This window comes from Rosa chinensis, chromosome 3 (assembly GCF_002994745.2).
Source record: "Rosa chinensis cultivar Old Blush chromosome 3, RchiOBHm-V2, whole genome shotgun sequence".
Lineage (NCBI taxonomy): Eukaryota > Viridiplantae > Streptophyta > Magnoliopsida > Rosales > Rosaceae > Rosa > Rosa chinensis.
The window spans coordinates 42,276,603-42,303,894 of NC_037090.1; the positions used below are offsets into that span (position 1 = coordinate 42,276,603).

At 37.6% G+C, this 27,292-nt stretch overlaps 1 protein-coding gene across 1 annotated transcript in view; it reads right to left on the bottom strand.

The window, feature by feature from the left end:
- LOC112194600 overlaps nucleotides 1–23,795 on the bottom strand; it is a gene marked incomplete at its 5' end in the record, with an annotated part of 149,107 nt that extends 125,312 nt beyond the window's left edge. The window contains 1 exon segment of the mRNA XM_040516133.1: nucleotides 23,574–23,795. Coding sequence (XP_040372067.1) covers nucleotides 23,574–23,795 — 222 coding nt within the window.
- Nucleotides 23,796–27,292: the final 3,497 nt, after the last annotated feature.

Below are 27,292 nucleotides of genomic sequence, written 5' to 3' on the forward strand. Positions count from 1 at the left end.
TAGATAAGCCCCTTTGAGCCTACATTAAGCCTTTTCGTTCATCACCCTAAAATCCTTAACCATGAAGCTTAGTATAGTTACAACCCTACCCTTTGTTCTAAGAACTTAGTGGAGCTATCTTTTGAGACATACTACGTGGGTTTGTGATAGGAGCAAAAAAGTGTGACGATATTATTAATTATGTGCCTCATTTTAGCCTTATTTCTCCCTTAGTTTAGTGTTTTGAGTCATTAAGTCATTTTGAAAGTCTTGTTGAGTGTTTGGAGTGAAATAGGCGGAAAAAGTAAAATTCATGAAAAATCCTAGCTGGATCAGGATTCCTAACTGTCAACTATTTTTGCGGTCTTTACATTTTAATTTCCCTTTATTTTCTCTAGAAAATTCTGATATTCTCCTGCTTGTTGTAGGAAACGTTGCCTGGTTGAACTCTTGGAAACAGCAATGATGGAGTCATAAAATAAAGCATTAAGATATTTGACCAAGCAATGAAGAAGGGAAATAAAGGAGAAAAGATGTTTTCAGTTGAGGAATAAAAGAAAAAGATGTTTCAGCTGGAAAATAAATAAGAGAAAGACGTTTTCAGTTGGGGAATAAAGGAGAAAAGACGTTTTCAGTTGAGGAATAAAAGAAAAAGATGTTTCAGCTGGAAAAATAAATAAGAGAAAGATGTTTCAGCTTGGAAATTAAAGGAATTGCCCCATTATGAGAGGAGTTAAGGCCATAAAGAAGACGTTTCAGTTGGGAAAGCCAACCAATGCTCCCCTATAAATAGGCAATGCCCAGAACATAATTTGCATCACTTCCCGGCCTATCACTTCCCAGCCAAAGATCACTTCCCAGCCAAGATCATTCCAAGACTGCCCAATTCACTCCTTAAACTTCCATCTCCTACAAGACCGTGACCACCATCCATCCATCAATCTACGAAGCTCTTAGGCGCTGAGTCAAGGACGCTCCACCACCATAGTAGAGACAAGTTCATCACCTTGTTGCTAAGCCGCTGAGGAAAGCTTCAAAGTGTAACTATGACTCTACTTATAATTTTTGTTTCGGTTTTGTTTGTTTCAATTTGCGAGTTGTGTAATTGGACACACGAAATTTTCAGAATATTTTTATTAATATTTTTGAGATTTTCAGTTTATTATTGAGTTAATTTCGAGAATTCTTTTATGATGCATGTTACAATCTTGTGCCCTTTTATGTGTTTTGGTAATTTTCAGAGTTAGGTTCATAAGTTTGCATGCTAGAATAACGGTGAGAGTTTTTGTGTGTTTGCTTAATTTGCCAAGAGTGATTGTTATTTGTTAAGGCGCTGAGTTAAACAAGTAGCAATTAGTTCTAAAAAAGTGGTAAAAACTATGTTCAATGGTTAAACGATTCTGGAAATTACGTGTTAAATTCTATGTCTAATGGTTAATTTGCACGTGTGAGTTGATTCGAGGGTTAGATAATACTACTAGTTAAGAGAACTACGCTGAGTGTTTTCGAAAATTAGTAGTATTAGGCTTGGTAAGGACTTTTCCGATCCAAACCTACATTGGAACGAATCAGATAAATGGATTGATCCGCTGAGGCTTTTCATTTGGGCTCTTATCTAGGCATTTAAGATGGGCACATTTTTGTAGCATGTTGAAATGGATTTTCTGTTTTTACACTTAGTAATTTCTTAGTGGTATTGGTCAAGGTTAGGGAAGTCGATCATTGTAGATAATTTTATTTGTTTTGCTTTTATTTTAAGTAGATTAGAAACCAAATTCAAAAACCCCCCGTTTTATTCGTTTATTTGTTAATTGACCTTTTTGTGTAGGTGTACCCTACAATCCCCGGACTGAACGATCCCTGCTTATCCTATACTGACAACTACATTTTGCAGGGTTAAATTGTGAGGCTATTTCAGCCGCATCAATTTTTGGCGCCGTTGCCGGGGATTGTTAAAATCCCTTGCACTTAAAGTGTCATCGATTTTGTTGTAAATAGAATGCATGCTAATTTTTGTACTACACTTGTGGAATGGTGACAAATTGCGATTTCGGTTAGGCCAAGCTTTAATTGTGATTTAGTTTAAGTTTTATGAGTGTTACAAAATTAAGCATGTCTTTTATCATTGTTGTACAATTTGTAGAAGTTGTTTTTTTAAACATATTGTAAATTGTATGTGTTTCATTTAGATTAATTTACTTAATTGTTGTAAAATTGTATGTGGATATGAATTCAGCTAAATACTTAATTGTTGTAAGTGTGTAAAATCGTATGAGTAGACAAGGGCCCTTTTGTTAATACTGGCCTAAACCCTTCATTAGTACCTTGCTAAGGTCTCTTGAGGTTGAGGGCGGCCTTTATTAGCACTTGGAGAACGGTCTAACACATTAGTTAATTTCCCAGCTGAGTAAGGGGCGCATACGGATGGTGTCTTAGGTTGAGACCCTGGGTGATGGGTTCAATTGGATCTCAGAGATACTATAGAATGAGCGTAAACCACTATGTGGGAGTAGCCGATAGGGGCCTAAACCTCAATGAGGGAGTAGCCTCCGTAGTATCACCAAAATGAGTCCTCCCTCTCACTTACCTCTTAATCTGGCCATTCGGCCTTCTGAAACAAAGGAAAGAGACTTATGTCTGGGCGACTATCCCTATATCGTATCTCACCAATAGTAGTGGTTTCTATTGGGTTCGACTTACAACTTGGAATCAATTGAGATATTAGCTATGTTTATAATAAAATAAAAATAAATGTTGTGTGACACGCTTAAGGTATATTGGATTAAACATGACTTTGTCGAGGGTAACTATTCTATAGTCCCATTGCACACTGAGGTCCTCTGTTCCAGTACCTAAGTATGTAAATGTAAAAGTAACTTAGAAAGTAGGAAAGACATAATGTTTGTATTCCTAACCTTGTATATGTTACTAACACTTGATCTGGTGAGTCCTTTGTGGAGCACACATAGGAAGAGATACCCCTCTAGGAGGCACCCAAGGAATGAGCACGTGTGAACAAGGAGAAAAGTCCAGGCTGAAGGACTATAAATATTAAGCGCTGCATGGGAAGCAACCCATTTCAAACGAAGCTGTGAAGGAGCCATCAACGAGAGTTTGACATTTCTATCCCTTCACTTGCTTAGGTTGAATTGTACTTGTGTCTGTTTGTTTGTTTGTTTATTTTACCCTTTCCTTATTTTCGTAGCCCCCCATATTTAGGGTCTATATACCATATTTCTTGCCTACATTGAGGACAATGTAGATTCTAAGTGTGGGGTGGGTTTACACCTTTATTTCAGAATTTTTTTTTTAGTCAAAAAAAAAAAAAAAAAAAAAGTTAGTTTTATAGTCTTTTTGAGTGTTTGAGTCTTAGGATGCTCCTAACGTCTAGGATGAACATGTCTCTGAATTCATGGCTGAAGGTTTTCACAATCGAAATAGGACTTAATTGAATTCTGTGGTTAATCGACGTTGTGATGCTTGTATGAAGATTTGAGATAGGGTTGTAACTTGGTTCATTAAGCATGCTAGGATTAAGTCTGATTCATTTGACCCTAAGTGAGCTGTTGAGCTAAAATACCTTCTTTTCGAGTGCTTATTGATAAATTCATAATTTCATGGCTGTATTTGCAAAACCTCATCATTCTTTGAAAATCCAATGATCATGTGCCGTAGATTTTAATGGACTAGAGAGTACTAGAACTCGACTGTTGTGACTGTCAAAACTTGTATGCCATAATATGCCCTGATCCTGGATAGGATAGAAGGCATTAGGGTAACCACCATAGCCAAACAAGCATGTGTCCCCAACTGTGCCCGTCGTGGGACTCCTTAGAATGAACCCCTTTGAGCCTACGTTGAAAACCTTTGTTTCATCACCCTCACTACCCTACCATGAGCTTAGTACAGGATATCTCTACCCTTGTCTTAGGGACTTAGTAGAGCATGACATAGTATGTAGGGGTGACGATGAAAGACAAGTGTGGGGTGGGGAAAATCCAAGAAAAAAAAAGAAGAGAAAGAAAAAATTTGTCGTAAAAAAAAATGAAAGAAAATGAAAATGAAAAAGAAAGAAAGAAAAGCGGCAAAATAGAAGAAAAATTGAAAAGAAAACTCTTGGGAAATTGTTGAAGTGTGGTTTTGGACTTTCAAATTTGTAGAAGGCTCAAAGTTGAAAATTATGCCTTTGTCCATTCCCATGTTGGTTAGAGTGAAGGTTTGGCCCAAAACAATGATATTTGGTCTACAAAAATGATGACATAAGGTGGTCCTTATGTGCTCTGCTAGGTCCTTAGGATTTTTGTATCCTTAATCTTCATTTCGAGAACCCTAGCTTAGCCCCATTACAACCTGTTTTAAGTGCTAACTTGATCCTTGAGATGGGCAGTCTTTGGTTAGTGGAGTCAGGTACGCAGTCGAGCTTATGGTTTAGGTCCATTTGTGCACTTAGTCATTTCATGAGGTCTTTAATAATTCTTCACAAAATGCATTTATTGATGAAATATGCAAGCTGTTTGTTGCCTTACAATTTATTCTCTTGCATATACTTGAGAGTGAAGCTTTTAAGCATAGCCATTTCTGAGAGAAAAATCGAGAGTATGCCCTGTGAGTTTGGATTGGACTTGTTCGAAACATGCTATCATTCACTGTATAACTTAAGTTCTCCATATCTTGCTTAGTCATATGAATGTCACAGGTTTATTAACCATGGAATTATCTATGCAATTTTGATTAAGTGTTTAACGTGAAAGCCATGAGTTTGGAGTCTCTGAGACAACAGTTAGGGGAAGTAGAGTCATTTACTTGTTTTTTTTTTTGTTGAGTCGTTGTTTTGTTTTGTATTTTTGTTTTGCTAAGGGACTAGCAAAAGCTAAGTGTGGGGTAGTTGATAGGAGCAAAAAAAGCTAAACGATATTATTAATTATGTGCCTCATTTTAGCCTTATTTCTCCCTTAGTTTAGTGTTTTGAGTCATTAAGTCATTTTGAAAGTCTTGTTGAGTGTTTGGAGTGAAATAGGCGGAAAAAGTAAAATTCATGAAAAATCCTAGCTGGATCAGGATTCCTAACTGTCAACTATTTTTGCGGTCTTTACATTTTAATTTCCCTTTATTTTCTCTAGAAAATTCTGATATTCTCCTGCTTGTTGTAGGAAACGTTGCCTGGTTGAACTCTTGGAAACAGCAATGATGGAGTCATAAAGTAAAGCATTAAGATATTTGACCAAGCAATGAAGAAGGGAAATAAAGGAGAAAAGATGTTTTCAGTTGAGGAATAAAAGAAAAAGATGTTTCAGCTGGAAAATAAATAAGAGAAAGACGTTTTCAGTTGGGGAATAAAGGAGAAAAGACGTTTTCAGTTGAGGAATAAAAGAAAAAGATGTTTCAGCTGGAAAAATAAATAAGAGAAAGATGTTTCAGCTTGGAAATTAAAGGAATTGCCCCATTATGAGAGGAGTTAAGGCCATAAAGAAGACGTTTCAGTTGGGAAAGCCAACCAATGCTCCCCTATAAATAGGCAATGCCCAGAACATAATTTGCATCACTTCCCGGCCTATCACTTCCCAGCCAAAGATCACTTCCCAGCCAAGATCATTCCAAGACTGCCCAATTCACTCCTTAAACTTCCATCTCCTACAAGACCGTGACCACCATCCATCCATCAATCTACGAAGCTCTTAGGCGCTGAGTCAAGGACGCTCCACCACCATAGTAGAGACAAGTTCATCACCTTGTTGCTAAGCCGCTGAGGAAAGCTTCAAAGTGTAACTATGACTCTACTTATAATTTTTGTTTCGGTTTTGTTTGTTTCAATTTGCGAGTTGTGTAATTGGACACACGAAATTTTCAGAATATTTTTATTAATATTTTTGAGATTTTCAGTTTATTATTGAGTTAATTTCGAGAATTCTTTTATGATGCATGTTACAATCTTGTGCCCTTTTATGTGTTTTGGTAATTTTCAGAGTTAGGTTCATAAGTTTGCATGCTAGAATAACGGTGAGAGTTTTTGTGTGTTTGCTTAATTTGCCAAGAGTGATTGTTATTTGTTAAGGCGCTGAGTTAAACAAGTAGCAATTAGTTCTAAAAAAGTGGTAAAAACTATGTTCAATGGTTAAACGATTCTGGAAATTACGTGTTAAATTCTATGTCTAATGGTTAATTTGCACGTGTGAGTTGATTCGAGGGTTAGATAATACTACTAGTTAAGAGAACTACGCTGAGTGTTTTCGAAAATTAGTAGTATTAGGCTTGGTAAGGACTTTTCCGATCCAAACCTACATTGGAACGAATCAGATAAATGGATTGATCCGCTGAGGCTTTTCATTTGGGCTCTTATCTAGGCATTTAAGATGGGCACATTTTTGTAGCATGTTGAAATGGATTTTCTGTTTTTACACTTAGTAATTTCTTAGTGGTATTGGTCAAGGTTAGGGAAGTCGATCATTGTAGATAATTTTATTTGTTTTGCTTTTATTTTAAGTAGATTAGAAACCAAATTCAAAAACCCCCCGTTTTATTCGTTTATTTGTTAATTGACCTTTTTGTGTAGGTGTACCCTACAATCCCCGGACTGAACGATCCCTGCTTATCCTATACTGACAACTACATTTTGCAGGGTTAAATTGTGAGGCTATTTCAGCCGCATCAGTTTGGTGCTAAGGATGAAAATTGAGAAGAGGTGAAAGTTCAAGTGTGGGGGTAGACTTATCCATAAAAAAAAATGTGTGTGAAAAAAGCCGAGGAAAAGAAAGTGAAAAAGAAAAAAATGTACGGCTAGAAAAGAAAAGAAGGAAATATTTATGGATTTTAGTCCCCTATACTTAGTGATTTTGGAGTCTGCTTTGAAATGAAGGCCTGCTATAGAAAAATTTGGCCTTTGTCCATTTCACTAGAGTTCAAGGGAAGTTTACAATGAAGATTGGGCCCAACATGAAGACATTAGGCCCCTTTTATGTTACCTCTAGGGAAAGTGACGTTTTTGCAATGCCTTGGTGGATTTCTTGAGGTCTCTACATCTACATATGCTCTGCTAGGTTTTTAGGACACTTTGATAAATCCTTACCTTTCATTTCTTTAAACCTTGAGCCTTAACCCACTACAACCCTTGAAAAGACCTTCTTGATCCTTAAGATGGGACAGCCCTTGATGTGGAGATGAGTTACAAGAGTTGAACCTATGGCTTGGGTCCATCTGTGCAAGTAGTTGGTATCCTTCATGAGATCTTTAAAAGAAATTTATACATGTGCTTTCGTTTCTTGAATTATGTGATATACTTGTTATCTTTCACATATACTTGAGTGTATAAGCTTTTAAGCATTGCCTTGAATTCTGAGAGAAGAAAGAGTGGATATGCCTTGTGAGGATTGAATCAAACTTGTCTGAAACTTGCTTAACAGAACCATCACCATTGTTACAACCAAGTCCTACTTGTGTATGTGAAGATTATGTGTTTCAATTAACTCTCGAATGCCTAACATTGAATTTTGGTTGAGTGTTAATCTTGGTGTTGTGAAAGTAAGAGATTGCTGAGACAAAAAGTTGAAGGGCAATAGAGTCATTGTTTTTGTAGAGTCTTTAAATTTCGTTGAGTCTTAGTGTGATTTTGCTAAGGGACTAGCAAAAGCTAAGTGTGGGGGAATTTGATAGGAGCATTTTAATGCGACGTTTTACTTGGTTTTCCCTGCATTTCTTGCGTTATTTCCTTATTAAAACCCTGTTTAGGAAAGTTTCCATTCTTTGATTGGGAAAGTTCCTATTTGTAGAAAGTTTCTATTTTTGTAGTTTCTATTTATCATTTTTAGTAAGTTTCCATTTTCGGTAGTTTCTATTTTTCATTTTTAGAAAGTTTCCCATTTTCAGTTTAGGAAAGTTGCCATTTTTCATTTTAGGAAAGTTTCTATTTTTCTTACTAGTTTCTATTTTCAGGACCTCCGAGCTAGAAAGAGGAAATGAACTCACAAATGGAAAGAGGAACTTGCGAACACCAAGGGGAGCAAAGATGAAGAACAATGAGCCACAGAAATGAGCAGAAATGAAGAAAAGAAGTTTTCCTGGTCCAACCAGGAAACCCTGCGGAAAGGAGGAAAGCCCACCAATGAAGTTTCCAACGTTACTATGAAAAAGAAATGGAAAAATAAAGTGTTGTGACGTTGGAAGATGACATGGCATAGAAGTGACGCATGGAGGCCCAAAAACTCTCAAGACTTGTTGGATTTTCGGCTAATAGGATAAAAGCCCACAAGAGCCCATGGAACTAGGGTTTGTGACGCAAACCCTAGCCCTAAAAGATGTATTGCCGTGAATTTGCAAGAGAGAAACAAGGAAGAGGCGTCCAAGAAAATCAGAAATTAAAAGGAGATTTTCTAGGGTTATTTTTATGGAAATAAATCAAAAGATAAACCCTAGAAGACTCCTAGCCGTCCAAGCCAAGAGAAAAAGGGGGGATTGCCGTGCAAACCCTAGAGAATTCGGCCAAGAGATAATGAAGAGAGAAATTAGGATTTTTGCCGTGAGGAAAAATCAGAAAATAAAAGAGATTTCGTGGAGATTTCTTAGGGAGCTTTTAAAGGAAAGAGAATATGTGCTGAACACAAAAAGCTCTTAAAGGAGTCTAGATTCATCCCCCTTTAATCTCTAAATATATTGTTGCCGAAATTAGTGTAGAAAATCAGGAATTATCTATATATTTCGGCAGGAATTGTTTAGGGAGTTAATTTTGGAATTTTGTGATTGGTTGCACCACCTCATAGGGCTTATGTGGCAAGAATTCATTGGAGGAAATTATGTGGAGGTAGCAAGCAATAGCCGTGAGCTTTTCTAGGGTTTTGGACGGCATGGAGACCTAGGGGCCGTCCCCTATATATTCCTCTCTTCTCTCAACGTCAAGGAGTTCCCACTTTTTTACGTTTTACACTTTGAAGAAAATTCAGAAAACTCTCTCTAGCCTAGCCGTGTTCCTCTCCATCCTCTAGGGCAACCACGAAGTGCAAGCAAGGCCAAGGAAGAAGAAGACAAGCCGTGCACATCATCCATCCTCCACCTTGAAGATTGCTTTCGAAATTCAAGAGACCACATCATCACTTCATTCATCTCACCTTCATCACGGTGTAATCCGATTCTCCTTGTAACCTTTGCTTTGTATTTTCGTTGGTTTTGCCTTAGTTGACACATATGTATGAACAAGTGTTGTTTTCTGAAATTTTATGGTTAATTGTTAATTTTCAGATTCATATATTGCGATTTATGGTTGCTTTTGTGTGAGTGTTTGATTAAATTTGCATGATAGAAATCTTTTGTATGATAATCTTGAATGGTTCGAAACATTTAGGGTTTTTATGTGAATGTTGCTACGAATTTGAGAACATGGATCAACTTTTTGGTTTTGTGTTCTTGAATCGACAAGTAGTGAAGGTTTTGTACAAAAACCGAATTTAATCAAAGAAGATTGCAATTAGGTGAACTTTTTCATACTAAGTTGCACATTTGAGTTGATAGCCTTTCTAGGTGCTTAATGCGTTAAACATGACATGATTGACTAGCTTTCTAGGGTTTGATTGCATGTTTGATAGGATTAATCTAGGTGCTTTCGCTTAGGTTAATTAGCATTGAAAGTAAAATATGGGAAATTGTTTGCTTTTGAACGTTTCACATGATCAACTCCTCTTGCATGACTATGATGAACAATGATGAACTTGAATCAATTTTAATCATGAGTTTCGACTTTGATCTTTGTTCTTGCATCCCATTTATATTTTTATGTTTTTTGCATTTTAATTATTTTCTTAACTTAGTTTAATTTTCGAAAACCAAAATCAAAAATATTCCCCCCTTTTTCGTAAATATGTCTATATTTTGTAAATAATATACTTTGTTTTAATTTTAATTGTTTAATTGTTTGACAATGACAGGTGTACCCTCAATCCCCGGAATAGAACGATCCCTATTTACTTTATACTACTAATGACATTTCAGGGTTAAATTGGTCGCTTCCCAAAAGCGACATCAATTTTTGGCGCCTGACGTTGAGAATGTGTGAGAATATATAGGGGACGGCCCCTAGGTCTCCAAGCCGTGGAAAACCCTAGAGAAACTCATGGCAATAACTTGCTTCCTCCACATAATTTCCTCCAATGATTTCTTGCCACATAAGCCCTATGAGGTGGTTCAGCCAATCACAAAATTCCAATATTAATTCCCTAAATAATTCTTGCCGAAATAAAGAGATAATTTCTGATTTTATGCTTCCAAATTCGGCCAAAACTCTTTAGGGAATGTAGGAATGTATCTAGACTTCTTTTGAGCTTTTCTTGGTCTCCACCTTTTTCTCTTTCCTTAAAAATCTCTAGGGAATATCTTTTGGCGTCATCTTGCTAGGGTTTCACGTTGCCTCCCTTGTTTTCCTCTTCATTCTTCACGGCAATCCTTCTAGGGTTTATTTCCAAGTATTTTCTTTCCATAAAAATAGCCCTAGAAAATCTCCACATATAATTCTGATTTTTGACGCCACCTTCTTGTTTATCTTTAGGATTTCACGGCAAAACATCTTTAGGGCTAGGGTTTGCGTCACAAACCCTAATTGTATGGGCTTTTGTGGGCCTTTGATCCATTTGCCGAAAATCCATAGAGTTCTTGGGCTTTGTTGCTTCATCTTCAAGCCTTCTCATTTTCCAACGCAAAGCACATTATTTTTCCATTTCTTTTTCATGGTTGCGTTGGAAACTTGCTAGGGAAGCCTTCCTCCATTTTGCAGGATTTCCTGGTTGGACTAGGAAAGCTTATTTCTTCATTTCTGCTCATTTCTGTGGCCCGATTTCTCTCATATTCGTTCGTCTTGATGTTCGCAAGCTCCTCTTTCCATTCGTGCGTTCATTTCCACTTTTTAGCTCGGAGGTCCTGAAAATAGAAACTAGTATGAAAAATAGAAACTTTTGAAAAATAGAAGCTTTCTAAAAATGAAAAATGGAAACTTACTAAAAGTGAGAAATAGAAACTTTCCTAAACTGAAAATGGAAACTTGCCAGAAATGAGAAATGAAAATTACAAAAATGGAAACTTTCTACAATAAGGAACTTTCCCAATCAAAGAATGGAAACTTTCCAAAACAAGGATTTTTCAAGGAAATGGCGCAAGAAATGTAGGGAAATGCAGTTAAAACGTCGCATTAAAATGCTCCTATCACCCCCTTTTTCGTAAATATGTCTATATTGTGTAAATATTATACTTTGTTTTAATTTTAATTGTTTGTTTGTCCTACATTGACAGGTGTACCCTCAATCCCCGGAATAGAACGATCCCTATTTATTATATGCTACTAATGACATTTCAGGGTTAAATTATGCGCTTGCTTTCGAGCGCATCACCAGGTATGTCCACTCTTTCTTCTCTCAGATCATGGCAATGCTTAAAACCTTATACACTCAATTATATGTGAGAGAAAATATTTTGAGGCTATCAAATAGCTCACATATATAAGAAACGAAAAGCACTTTGTGAATATAATAATTTTTTTTTCAAAAGATCTCATGAAAGATATCAACTACTTGCACAGATGGACCCAAGCCACAGGTTCAACTCTTGTAACTCATCTCCACAGATCAAAGGCTGTCCCATCTTAAGGATCAAGAAGGTCCTCTCAAAGGTTGTAATGGGGCTAAGGCTCAAGGTTTTAAGAAATGAAAGGTAAGGAATTTAACAAAGTGTCCTAAAACCCTAGCAGAGCTCATGTAACTTGATGCGCTCGAAGCAAGCGCATAATTTAACCCTGAAATGTCATTAGTAGTATATAATAAATAGGGATCGTTCTATTCCGGGGATTGAGGGTACACCTGTCAATGTAGGACAAACAAACAATTAAAATGAAAACAAAGTATAATATTCACAAAGGTATTTACGAAAATAGGGGGGATTTTGTTTTTGGTTTTCTTTTTCGAAAATAAAAACTAAGTTAACAATAATTAAAATGCGAAAACATAAAAATACAAATGGAATGTGAGAACAAAGATCAAAACTGACTTATATGATTAAATCGATTCAAGTTCTAACATTGTTCATCATAGTCATGCAAGAGGAGTTGATCATGTGAAACGTTAAAAGCAAACAATTTCCCATATTTTACTTTTCAATGCTAATTAATCTAAGTGAAAGCACAAAGACTAATTCTATCAAACATGCATTCAAGCCCTAGAAAGCTAGTCAATCACAACATGTTCAACGCAATAAGCACCTAGAAAGGCTATCAACTCAAGTGTGCAACTTAGTATGAAAAAGTCCACCTAATTGCAATCCTCTTTGATTAAATTCGGTTTTTGCACAAAACCTTTACTACTTATTGATTCAAGAACACAAAACCAAAAAGTTGATTCATGTTCTCAAATTCGTAGCACCAATCACATAAAAACCCTAAAAGTTTCGAACCATTCAAGATTGATATACAAAAGATTTCTATCATGCAAATTTAATCAAACACTCACACAAAAGCAACCATAAATCGCAATGTATGAATCTGAAAACTAACAATTAATCATAAAATTTCAGAAACCAACAATTGTTCAAACATATGTGTCAACTAGGGCAAAACCAACGAAAATACAAAGCAAAGGTTACAAGGAAAATCGGATTACACCGTGGATGAAGATGAGATGGATGAATTGATGATGTGGTCTCTTGAATTTCGAAAGCAATCTTCAAGGATGGTGATGGATGGTGTTCACGGCTTGTCTTCTTCTTCCTTGGCCTTGCTTGCACTTCGTGGTTGCCCTAGAGGATGGAGATGAGCACGGCTAGGCTAGAGAGAGTTTCTGATTTTTTTCTAAAGTGTAGAATGTAAAGAATTCGGACCCCTTGACGTTGAGAAAGTGTGAGAATATATAGGGGACGTCCTCCTTGCTCTCCAAGCCGTGTAAACTTCATGGAATTAATCTGAAAATTCCACATAATTCCTCCAATAATATCTTGCCAAATAAGCCCTATGAGGTGGTTCAACCAATCACAAAATTCTCTTTTAATTCCATAAAATCTTGGCCGAAATTCCCTTGATATAATTTCTGATTTTTGTAGTTCAATTCGGCCAAACTTCCTTTAGGGAATTAAGGAATGTATCTAGACTTCTTTTGAGCTTTTCTTGATCTCCACCTTTTTCTCTTTCCTTTTATTTCTCCCTTGAATCTCTCCTTGCGTTATCTTTGCTTGGTTGGCACTTTGGTTCCTCCTTTCTCTCCTTATTTCTCACGGCATAGTCACAAAATAATTCTCCAATAATATTATCCTTCCATAAAAATGTCACGCCCCTGATTTTACACACAAGAAAATCGATATATATAACCCCATAATTATATATGCGTGAACGTCCAGTCATCAATACAAAATACCTGGAAATCTTTTTCCCTTTAACTTACACAGATATTGATGCCCTGAACCCTCAAAGTTAATATAAACTCGCTCCATAGAGTTATATATTACAATGCTTACGAAATAAATTGTCAACAACAAAATAAAACGTAAATGCAGCTCAGAGTAACTATACAACGGAAGTCCTTATCAACGGTAAAGTCACAAAGATAGCTTCCTACCACAAAGCTGCACAGGAGTCACCTCAGCTTCAGCCACGATCTCCTCAACCTGCAGGATTAACCCCTACACCATTCCATTGAATAGTGCACCGGGTTCCACACAACAAACCCGGTAAGCTTATGAAGCTCGTATGAGTAACTCAAAACCAATTACACAAATTTCACAAAAGCCTTCTGCTCATAACCTCAATCCTAGCATCCAATTACACAAATTTCGGTCAAACAAGACTTCCTCAAGAAATGTTTAACGCCATCCTAACGCACTACGGCGAATTTCAACATCACACTCATTTCCCATTTTCCCCCCTAGGAGCTTTTGTCATCAACATGACATCAAAGGTGAAGAACAATGAATCACCTTCCTATCCTCACTATAGAGTACAGTTCATAACCCTTATGGCTCTTAATGTAAATCAAACCATCAATCAATACAATCAAGGAGAAATCAAGGCAATCACATATCAAAACAAGCAAAACAATTCATAGTAACCCCTGCATATAATTTAGTTCAGGAGGTCACATTAAGTCAAACAATTCAAGACAAAGTAGTCATCGAAGTCCCACACTCTGACGTCTGTAGGTAGCCCCAACCATCACCGCAGTCCTCTCAATCTTTGTTAACTTAATAACAATTCAGCTCTGCTACCGAGCAGTCATCACACTGATCATCGCACAGATTTCCACCGATCATCACCTAGATTTGCATCATCCTACTAATCATCACTTAGATTTCAAGGATCATCACATAGATTCACAAAGATATCGCCAATCATCACATAGATAGCGATCATCACAGAGATTTCGCTGGTCATCACATAGATAGCGATCATCACATAGATTCACAACGAAGCCACTAATACATGAATATATATGTATATATATACATCCCATAATATATATATACACACACATAGTCATCCATCCACACAGAAAACCACTAATACCAACTATAGTCATAGTTAACCTAATAACTCCAAGACGATAGGGTAATCATACTCATAACAAATATCGATCCTACTCATAACAAATATCGATCCTGCTCATAACAAATATCGATCCTACTCATAACAAATATCGATCCTGCTCATAACAATTATCGATCCTACTCATAACAAATATCGATCCTACTCATAACAAATATCGATCCTGCTCATAACAAATATCGATCCTACTCATAACACATATCGTGAGATTTACTCACCAAACGATACAGGTATTCCATTCATTAATGAACCTTGTGAGATTACTCACCTCGAAACTCCCGCTGCGTCTTCAATTCAGGACAAGGCAGCCAATCCACAAAATAGCCTTCCACGGAGTACTACGTCACGTACCTAAGGAATTACAGCTCTCATTCAGTCAACGAATCACAAGGGATAACGTTCGAAACCCTAAATCGAACCAAAATTCCCAAGGTGACGCCAAATGAGGCGAAACCACATCCGAGACCATCCAATGTCTCCGGAACACTTATACGATCGATATGTCAAAATCACAAGTCGATCGGATGCTCAAATCCTCAAGGATCGAATAAATCGATCGGTATGAAACTGCAAAAATCATAACAATTCCATACGAACTCCAAAATTTGCATATTATATATCAAAACGCTCGTATCAACGAGTAGAACATATATAATACCAAAACCAGTTCCTTAAGTGGCCAGAACACCGCCGGAACGCCACCACAGACGGTGGTGCACCGCCGCCGGCCAAAAACTCATTATTTCACAAAACTCCCAACATCAAAAGCTTCATCTAAGCATGCTTGTGAATTCTCATAACTGGATCGAAGTCAGAAAACAAGCATAAGGGATCGAAAACTACCTCACAAGCCGTGAACAGTGATCCAATCCGAGTTGATCGAATTTTCACGTAAACCGGTCGAAACAAACACCAAGGATCGACCAGGGAGCTTGTTCTGAACTCAACCCAAGAAGCCTGAAGTTATGAGGTCGCCGGAGTTGTGTTTTCCGGCCGGGTCCGAAAACACAAGGCTGCACCGCCTTCTACCGCCGCTACCACCGAGAATCGGCGCTAGAGAACACCACAGGGACCACCAGACGGCGGAGACGATCCTGTCTGGAAAATTTCGTCGCCGGAGATGGCCGGAGCTCGTCGGAAACGTCGGGTCGGATCGACCGGGTCCGGGTCGGGTCAGACGGTTTTCTTCGATACTGAAGGTATCGACCGAGAGAGAAAAAGGGAGAGAAAAAATGAGTTTCCGGAAATGGAAGGAAATGAAAATAGTAAGTTTCTCCTTCGGGAAACTTCTATTTATACTAAAATGGAAATTCCTTCCAATGACCATAACTTCCTCATACGAACTCCGATTCTCGCGTTCCACATATCCACGAACTCGTATCGACGCGCTCTACAACTTTCGTGAAGGAAGTTTTCGGAGAATCCCAACGTATAAAAAGTCAACCTTTTCAAACCCCCTAAGACCATACTTTTCGAATAAAAATTTGTCCGAAACACTTCCGCTCCGTCCACAAGCCACGAAATCGTCCAACTGTTATAAAATTAATTCTGGAAAATCCTCAGAAAATAATTATGAATTTCCGGGGCATCACAAAAAATCTCCCAAGAAATTCTCTACCGAAATCCTCTTTTATATTTCTGATTTTCCACGGCATTTTCCTTGTTTCTCTCTTGGCTTGGACGGCTAGGAGTCTTCTAGGGTTTATCTCTTGATGTATTTCCATAAAAATAGCCCTAGAAAATCTCCCTAGAAAATCTCCCTTGTATTTCCGATTTTTGACGCCAACTTCCTTGTTTATCTTTAGGATTTCACGGGAACAATGATGTCTAGGGTTTACTTTTGCGTCACAACCCTAGTTGTATGGGCTTTATGGGCCTTTTATCCATTTGCCGAAAATCCACTTCATTCTTGAGAGTTCATGGGCCTCCATGCGTCACCTTTATGCCATGTCATCATCTAGAGTCTTCAAGAAGCTTCCCTCATGCCATGTACTTCATTAATTCGATCTCCACTCTTGGTTGACTCAAGAGTCTTGTTTTGGCAAGCTTTCCTTTTCTGGATTGATAAGAGCACAAAGTGTGACATTTTAATTATGTATTTTCCCTCATTTTGCTAAGTTATTCTCTTAAAATTAATAATTATAACATAGTTTATGTTTTTAGGTACTTCAAGGACTGAAATGGAGAAAACAAGCGAAAAAGAACAAAAATGAGAGTAAACGAAGGATGAGTTATTTTAGAAACTTTCCTCTTTCATTTTAGGAAATATTTCCTATTTTGTTTTAGGAAACTTTCTTCTTTTAAACTTCCTAATTTCTGATTTTCTTGTTTTAAAGAGAGTCCATCAAATTAAGAACTCTTGACTGATGAATTCAAGGAAAACTTAAAGCAAAAATCATGAAGAATTGAAGGAGATAAAAGGGAGTGTTTATAATCAATATTTATTCTTGATTATCTTATTTACTATTGATTATAACACTAATTAAATTCTGATTTTTCTTGATTGTAGGAGTTTATTGTGTGCACAATTCTTGGAAGAAATTAGTGCAAATCAAAGGAGAAGAATAAGGGATGTATCTGGTCGCTATTCAAGGCATATACAATGAGCCATTAAGGGGAAAAGAAATCAGAAAATTCATGACTTTGTCAAGAGAAAATCAAGCAAATTTGGAGGAGAAATCACCTCAAGACGATTGGCCATGATTGCATCACAAGAGATGAGAATTCCACTATAAATAGCAGCCATTCTCTACTCCAAAATCATCACTTCCTGACCAAGATCACTTCCTGACCAAGATTACTTCCTAGCTTATCAGTTCTTAGCTAAAAAATATTCCATAGCTCAGCCCAATTCACTTCTCAAACCTCCATCACATACAAGACCGTGACCACCATCCTTCCATCAATCCAAGAAGTTCTTAGGCACTAAGTCAAGGACGATCCACCACCATAGCGGAGACGAGTTCTTCACCTTGTTGCCAAGCCGCTAAGGAAAGCTTCAAAGTGTAACTATGACTCTACTTACAATCTTTGTTTCGGTTTTGTTTGTTTGGATTTGTGAGTTGTGTACTTGGAGACATGAGATTTTCAGAATATTTTTATTAATATTTTTGAGATTTTCAGTTTATTATTAAGTTAATTTTGAGAATTCTTTGATGATGCATATTACAATCTTGTGTCCTTTTATGTGTTTAGGTAATTTTCAGAGTTAGATTGATAAGTTTGCATGCTAGAATAAAGGTGAGAGTTCTTGTGTGTTTGCTTCATTTGCCAAGAGTAATTGTTATTTGTTAAGGCGCTAAGTTAAACAAGTAGCAATTAGTTCTAAAAAGTGGTAAAAATCATGTTTCAATGGTTAAATGATTCTGGAAATTACGTGTTAAATTCTATGTGTAATGGTTAATTTGCACGTGTGAGTTGATTCGAGGGTTAGATAATTCTACTAGTTAAGAGAATTACGCTAAGTGTTTTCGAAAATTAGTAGTATTGGGCTTGGTAAGGACTTTTCTGATCCAAGCCCACATTAGAACGAATTAGATAAATGGATTGATCCGCTAAGGCTTTTCATTTGGACTCTTATCTAGGCATTTAAGATGGGCACGTTTTTGTAGCATGTCGAAAAGGATTTTCTGTTTTTACACTTAGTAATTTTAAAGTGGTAGTGGTCTAGGTTACGGAAGTCGATCATTGTACATAATTTTATTTGTTTTGTTTTTATTTTAAGTAGATTAGAACCAAATCTCAAAACCCCCCATTTTATTCTTTTATTTGTTTATTGACCTTTTAGTGTAGGTGTACCATACAATCCCCGGACTGAACGATCCCTGCTTATCCTATACTGACAACTACATTTTGCAGGGTTAAATTGTGAGGCTATTTTAGCCGCATCATTATACCCCCACACTTAGCTTTTGCTAGTCTCTTAGCAAAATCAAAACAAAAGACTCAACCAAAATAAACAATTCACTACCAGACTCTACACAAATGACACACAAAGACTATATTGCCCTTAACATTTGTCTCAAAAATCCTTACTCTCATGACATCAAAATTAGCACTTAATCAAGAATCAATATTTAGATATTCGAGAGTGATGTCGCTTTTATCGAGCGACCAATTTAACCCTGAAATGTCATTAGTAGTATAAAGTAAATAGGGATCGTTCTATTCCGGGGATTGAGGGTACACCTGTCATTATCAAACAATTAAACAATTAAAATTAAAACAAAGTATAATATTTACAAAAATAAAACAAAATATATACATATTTACGAAAAAGGGGGGATTTTTGATTTTGGTTTTCTATTTTCGAAAATAAAAGCTAACTAAATAATTAAAAACGCAAAAACATAAAAATATAAATGGAATGTAAGAACAAAGATCAAAGTCGAAACTCATGATTAAAATTGATTCAAGTTCATCATTGTTCATCATAGTCATGCAAGAGGAGTTGATCATGTGAAACGTTCAAAAGCAAACAATTTCCCATATTTTACTTTCAATGCTAATTAACCTAAGCGAAAGCACCTAGATTAATTCTATCAAACATGCAATCAAGCCCTAGAAAGCTAGTCAATCATGTCATGTTTAACGCAATAAACACCTAGAAAGGCTATCAACTCAAATGTGCAACTTAGTATGAAAAAGTCCACCTAATTGCAATCTTCTTTGATTAAATTCGGTTTTTGTACAAAACCTTTACTACTTATCGATTCAAGAACACAAAACCAAAAAGTTGATTCATGTTCTCAAATTCGTAGCAACAATCACATAAGAACCCTAAATGTTTCGAACCATTCAAGATAATCATACAAAAGATTTCTATCATGCAAATTTAATCAAACACTCACACAAAAGCAACCATAAATCGCAATATATGAATCTGAAAATTAACAATTCATCATAAAATTTCAGAAAACAATACTTGTTCATACATATGTGTCAACTAAGGCAAAACCAACGAAAATACAAAGCAAAGGTACAAGGAGAATCGGATTACACCGTGATGAAGATGAGATGAATGAAGTGATGATGTGGTCTCTTGAATTTCGAAAGCAATCTTCAAGGTGGAGGGTGGATGGTGTGCACGGCTTGTCTTCTTCTTCCTTGGCCTTGCTTGAACTTCGTGGTTGCCCTAGAGGATGGAGAAGAACACGGCTAAGCTAGAGAGAGTTTTCTGATTTTTTTCTCAAAGTATAAACGTAAAAGAATGGAACTTGGGAACCCTTGACGTTGAGAGAAGAGAGGAATATATAGGGGACGGCTTCTAGGTCTTCAATCCGTCCACAACCCTAGCAAAGCTCACGGCAATCTCTTGCTTCCTCCACATAATTTTCTCCAATGATTTCGTGCCACATAAGCCCTATGAGGTGGTGCAACCAATCACAAAATTCCAATATAAATTCCCTAAATAATCTTGCCGAAATATATATAGATATTTTCTGATTTCCTTCACCAATTTCGGCAACAATATACTTAGAGAATAAAGGGGGACGAACCTAGACTCCTTTGAGAGCTTTTTGTGTTCAACACATATTCTCTTTCCTTTAAAAGCTCCCTAAGAAATCTCCACGAAATCTCTTTATTTTTTTCTGATTTTTCCTCACGGCAAAACCCTAGTTTTTCTCTTCATTATCTTTTGCCGAATTCCCTAGGGTTTGCACGGCATCCCCTTGTTTTCCTCTTGGCTTGGACGGCTAGGTCTTCTAGGGTTTTATCTCTTGATTTATTTCCATAAAAATAACCCTAGAAAATCTCCTTTTAATTTCTGATTTTCTTGGACGCCACCTCCTTGTTTCTCTCTTGCAAATTCACGGCAACAACAACCTTAAGGGTTAGGGTTTGCGTCACAAACCCTAATGTCATGGGCTTTGATGGGCCTTTATCCAATTTGCCGAAAATCCAAAGAGTTCTTGGGCCTCGTTGCTTTATCTTCAAGCCTTCTCATTTTCCAACGCAAAACACAATATTCTTCCATTTCTTTTTCATGGTTGCGTTGGAAACTTGCTAGGGAAGCCTTCCTCCATTTTGTAGGATTTCCTGGTTGGACTAGGAAAGCTTGTTTCTTCATTTCTGCTCAAATGTGTGGGCCATTTTCTCTCATGTTCGTTCGTCTTGATGTTCGCAAGCTCCTCTTTCCATTCGTGCGTTCATTTCCACTTTCTAGCTCGGAGGTCCTGAAAATAGAAACTATACTTAAAATAGAAACTTTCTAAAAAATGAAAATAGAAACTTACTAAAAATGAAAAATAGAAACTTTCCAGAAATGAGAAATGAAAAATGAGAAATGAGAAATGAGAAATGAAAAATGAAGACAAAAATGGAAACTTTCTACAATAAGGAACTTTCCCAATCAAAGAATGGAAACTTTCCCAAACAGGGATTTTTCAAGGAAATGGCGCAGAAAAGTGTAGGGAAATGCAGTTAAAACGTCGCATTAAAATGCTCCTATCAAATTCCCCCACACTTAGCTTTTGCTAGTCCCTTAGCAAAATCAAACTAAGACACACACTAAGACTCAACGAAAATTTAAAGACTTGACAAAAACAATGACTCTATTGCCCTTCAACTATTTGTCTCAGCAATCTCTTACTTTCATAACACCAAGATTAGCACTTAACCAAAATTCAATGTTAGGCATTCGAGAGTTAATTAAAACACATAACTTACATATACACAAGTAGGACTTGGTTGAAACAATGGTGATGGTTTCTGTTAAGCATGTTTCAAACAAGTATGATTCAACTCCTCACAAGTTATATCCACTCTTTCTTCTCTCAGATCATGGCAATGCTTAAAAGCTTATACACTCAAGTATATGTGAAAGATAGCAAGTATATCACATAATTCAAGAAACGAAAGCACATGTATAATTTTCTTTAAAGATCTCATGAAGGATACCAACTACTTGCACAGATGGACCCAAGCCATAGGTTCAACTCTTGTAACTCATCTCCACATCAAAGGCTGTCCCATCTTAAGGATCAAGAAGGTCTTATCAAGGGTTGTAATGGGGCTAGGGCTTAAGGTTTAAGGAAATGAAAGGTAAGGATTTATCAAAGTGTCCTAAAAACCTAGCAGAGCATATGTAGATGTAGAGACCTCAAGAAATCCACCAAGGTATTGCAAAAACGTCACTTTCCCTAGAGGTAACATAAAAGGGGCCTAATGTCTTCATGTTGGGCCCAATCTTCATTGTAAACTTCCCTTGAACTATAGTGAATGGACAAAGGCCAAATTTTTCTGTAGTGGGCCTTCAGTTCAACGTAAACTCCAAAATCACCAAGTATGGGGGACTAAAATCCATAAACATTTTTCTTTCTTTTCTTTTTAGCCGTATACATTTTTTTTTTTTTTTCTTTTTCTCGGCTTTTTCATATATTTTTCTTTTATGGACAAGTCTACCCCCACACTTTAACTTTCACCTCTTCTCAATTTTCATCCTTAGCACCAAACCCATGAAGTATGTCTCAAAAGATAGCTCCACTAAGTTCTTAGAACAAAGGGTAGGGTTTTAACTATACTAAGCTTCATGGTTAAGGGTTTTAAGGGTGATGAATGAAAAGGCTCAATGTAGGCTCAAAGGGGCTTATCTAGGGGAGTCCCACGACGGGCACAATTAGGGACACAGGTTTATTTGGCAATGGTGGAAATTCCTAGGGTACCTCTATCCCTTCCAGAATCAGGGCCATGTATTGACAAACGTCTCAACAAGCACAAGAGTGAATTCTAGCATTCTCTAGTCCATCAAACTTAATCTATGGCAAGCAATCAATCAAATGAAGAATAATGAGATCATCAAAATATCGCCAAGAAAATAAGAATATATTTTTCATTTCACTCCAAGAAAAAGGGACATGGCTCAATTATCTCACATGGGCTTATATGAATCAAAACTCATCCTAACATGCTCATATTCTGTACCAAAGTTTTCGAATCCATATCCACTACAAGGCACACATTTTTCATATATCTCAATTAACCAAAGAATACCATGTTTAAAAATCATCTCAATCTTGTGATCCTCTTTAGTCATGATTTTAGAGATATAGAATCATCCTAGACAGTTGAAAGGGCATCCTAAGACTCAAAACAAAAACAAAAGCAACGAAAATTTTTAAATTTTTGACATTTTTCAATTTTTTTGTATTTTTCAATATATGACTCAAGATAAAAGTGTAAATCCCTTCCCCCACACTTAAATATTGCATTGTCCTCAATGTAATCAATAAAAAGCATGCAATGGAACACTTAAGCATATAGGGATGAAATTTACGAAAATGACTACCAACATAAAGAAAAATTGGAGAAGTAAAAGGGAGAGATAAAACAAATCTGCGTTGATGACTCCTCCACAGCTACTTCAGAATTGGGTTGCCTCCCAAGCAGCGCTTAATGTTTATAGTCTTTCAGCCTAGACTTGTACCTCCATTTAATCCTCAGGGTTTGGAACGTTTTGGAGGGGTACATCCTCCACTTCATGTTCCACAAATGCCTCATAGTAAGGCTTCAAGCGATGGCCATTCACTTTGAACTCGTTGCTTGTATGTTCACTCTTTATCTGCACAGCTCCATGAGGAAACACATGAGTGATAACAAAAGGTCCAATCCAACGAGAACGAAGCTTACCTGGGAAGAGTTTGAGACGAGAATGGAAGAGAAGAACTTTTTGACCCACAACAAAAGTCTTTCTTCGAATCATTTTGTCATGGAATGCCTTAGTCTTATCCTTGTAAATTTTAGCACTTTCAAAGGCATCATTCCTTATCTCCTCTAACTCTTGCAATTGCAACTTCCTATGAAGCCCAGCTGCATCCATATCCATGTTGAACTACTTCACAGCCCACCAAGCTTTGTGCTCCAACTCCACAGGTAAATGGCATGGTTTTCCATAGACAATTCGATATGGTGACATACCTATGGGAGTTTTGTATGCAGTTCTGTAGGCCCACAAAGCATCCTCTAGACGCAAGGACCAGTCCTTCCTGTTGGGGTTCACAGTCTTCTCCAATATCCCCTTAATCTGACGATTAGAGACCTCAGCCTGCCCACTAGTTTGTGGGTGATAAGGTGTAGAAACCTTATGTGTGACATCATATCTCTTCAAGAGAGCCTCAATCGTCCGATTGCAAAAATGGGATCCTCCATCACTAATGAGAACTCTAGGCATTCCAAACCTGCTAAAGATGTTAGACTTGATAAAATCTGCAACAACCTTAGAGTCATTAGTTCTAGTGGCCTTTGCTTCCACCCATTTGGAAACATAGTCCACTGCAAGTAAGATATAGAGAAACCCAAAAGATGAAGGGAAAGGTCCCATGAAATCTATACCCCAGACATCAAATATTTCAACAGTTATTATATTGGACAATGGCATTTGATTTCTAGGACCTAGATTTCCTGTTCTTTGGCACTTATCACAAGTTAAACAATAGGCATGTGCATCCCTAAATAATGTTGGCCAATAGAACCCAGACTCTAGCACCTTAAACGCAGTCTTCTTAGACCCAAAGTGTCCCCCACATGCTTTAGAGTGGCAAAAAGAAAGTATAGCATTATGTTCATGTTCAGGCACACATCTCCTAATCAATTGATCAGAGCAATACTTCCACAAATAAGGTTCATCCCAAACATATTGCTTAACAGTTTTCTTAAGCCTATCCCTATGAGCACGTGACATGGTATCAGGAATCTTTCTAGACACAATATAATTCACAATGTCTGCATACCATGGTTCACTTACCTGAAGTCCAAAGAGTTGCTCGTCTGGAAATGTCTCCACCAGAGGGAGATAATCTTCTGCATGCACTAAGCGACTCAAGTGGTCAGCTACCACGTTCTCACTACCCTTCTTGTCCTTGATTTCCACGTCGAATTCTTGCAAGAGTAGGATCCATCTGATGAGCCTTGGTTTCGCCTCCTTCTTGGTCATCAAGTATTTCAAAGCTGCATGGTCAGTAAAGATAGTAACTTTGGTACCAAGTAAATAGGAGCGAAACTTCTCAAGGGCAAAGACAACTGCAAGGAGCTCTTTCTCTGTGGTGGAGTAGTTCATTTGTGCATCATTGAGAGTCCTTGAGGCGTAGTAGATGGCATAGGGCAGCTTTTCCTTCCTTTGTCCCAAAACGGCTCCAACTGCGTAGTCAGAGGCATCACACATTAACTCAAAGGGCAAGGACCAGTCTGGAGGTAACATGATGGGGGCAGATGTCAACAACTCCTTAAGCTTGTCAAAAGCTTCTTGACACTCCTTGTCAAAGTGAAAGGGCACATCCTTCTGGAGTAGTTGACATAAGGGTCTCGAAATTTTGGAGAAGTCCTTGATGAACCTCCTGTAAAAACCTGCATGACCAAGGAAAGAACGAATCTCTCTCACAGAAGTGGGAGAGGGTAAGTGACGCACAATATCAACCTTGGCTTTATCAACCTCTATACCCCTAGCAGATACAATATGTCCTAGAACTATTCCTTGTTTAACCATAAAATGGCATTTTTCCCAGTTTAAGACAAGGTTAGTTTCCATGCAACGTTTCAGAATTATCTCCAGATTATTAAGACAATCATCAAAATTCTTTCCAAAAACTGAAAAGTCATCCATGAATACCTCTATGATTTTCTCAATATAATCTGAAAAGATACTTACCATACACCTCTGAAAGGTACCTGGAGCGTTGCAAAGTCCGAAAGGCATACGTCTATAGGCAAACGTTCCAAAGGGGCAAGTGAAGGTTGTCTTCTCTTGATCTTCATTTGCAATTGCAATCTGGTTGTAACCAGAGTATCCATCCAGGAAGCAGTAGTAGTCATGTCCAGCTAGGCGCTCAAGCATCTGGTCAATGAATGGCAGAGGAAAGTGGTCTTTCCTTGTGGTTGCGTTGAGCCTCCTATAGTCAATGCATACTCTGTGGCCTGTTACTGTCCTTTGGGGCACCAGTTCGTTATCAGCATTCTTTACCACAGTGATCCCAGACTTCTTGGGCACGACCTGAACTGGAGAGACCCACTTGGAGTCAGAAATAGGGTAGATTACCCCACAATCAAGGAGTTTGATAACCTCCTTCTTCACTACTTCCATCATTGGAGGGTTGAGACGACGTTGAGCCTCTCTAGTGGGTTTAGACCCCTCCTCTAGAAGTATCCTGTGGACGCAAGTTGTAGGGCTGATTCCCTTGATATCCGCCAATGTCCATCCTATGGCGGTCTTGTGTTGCTTCAACATTTCCACCAACTTCTCTTCTTGTGGAGTTGTTAGTGCAGAGGACACAATCACTGGCAAGGTTTCCTTGTCCCCTAAGTAGACATACTTCAAATGGTCTGGAAGAGGTTTTAGCTCAAGTTCTGGGGCCTGGACCACTGAAGGTAAAGTCTTGTTAGTGGATAACTGAATGGACAATGGAGAAACAGACTTACCTATAAAGGGTGATGCCTCAAGGAAGGAGACGTTTTCAATGATTTTATCCTCACAAGTGTCTTTCAACTTGTCCTCTGAGATGGTGACGCCTTCCTTTGTATAGCCTACCCCACTCTCAAGGGTAGTGACTAGGGTATCCTCATGCATAACATCAAACATTTTCTGCGCAAGTTCATCCAAAATGTCAGCAGAAAAACAATCATTAACCTCTAGGGGATACCTCATGGCTTCAAAGATGTTAAAGCCAATAATGTCACCATCGAACTCCATTGTAAGAGAGCCTTCATACACATCAATCTTCGTCCTAGCTGTCCTTAAGAAAGGACGTCCCAAAAGCAATGGAGTGGAACTTACAGGGGAGTCCTCCATTTCCAATACATAAAAATCAGCTGGGAAGATAAGATGGTTAACCTGTACAAGCACATCCTCCAACAAACCTCTAGGGTATGCATTGGATCTGTCAGCTAACTGAATGATAACATTGTCAGATTTAAGTTCCCCTAGACCTAGGGTTTCATAAACAGAGTAGGGCATAACATTAACAGATGCACCTAGGTCTAGCATGGCATTCTTAAATCTAGAGTTACCAATAGTACAAGGAATGGTAAAGCTTCCAGGATCCTTACACTTTGGAGGGATCTTCCTGATAGGAGCATAAAATGCGATGTTTATAATGTTTATACCCTATATTTTGCTAAGTTATTTCCTTTATCTCGATCAATTTAACTTAGTTAGTGTTTTTCAGGTGAAAATGGAGTCTCAAGGTCCAAAAATGACTAAGGAATGCACAAGTGGCGCAGAAATGGGAAGAAATGAAGAAATGGAAGTTCTCCCAGTTTGACTAGGAAAAGGAATCCTAGTTGGAGTAGGAATCAGAAGCTGACTTGGATTCAAACTCTTAAGTCGCGGAAATTAGAAGTTCTACTTGAACAGGGAAACCAAATTCTACTCAGATAAGGAATCCTAGTATGATAAGGAGTCCCTGTTGGATAAGGATTACTCAAGAAGATTCCGGAAGAGTGTAGAAGCATCTCGGAAAAGGAAGCAGTATTCAACTAGGAAACCTACTTGCATATGGAGTTCTACTCATACTAGGAGAGCTATGGAACGATCATGAAGCATCTAGAAGACTCAAGAAGGTCATATGCCGTGCACATGGAAGAGGAAGTCTCAAAGAATTCGAATTACAAAGCAATATGGAATTTGGATTTCTTGTTGAGTAAGGATTGAAATTTCGTGAGATTCTTGAAGGTTCTAGGGAGTTCTTGACGTTTCTACTTCAGAATAGGCGTGGAAGGCATGTGAGAGGCATGTGATGCAAGGGAAAACCGAATTGGACTCAACTTGTGCAT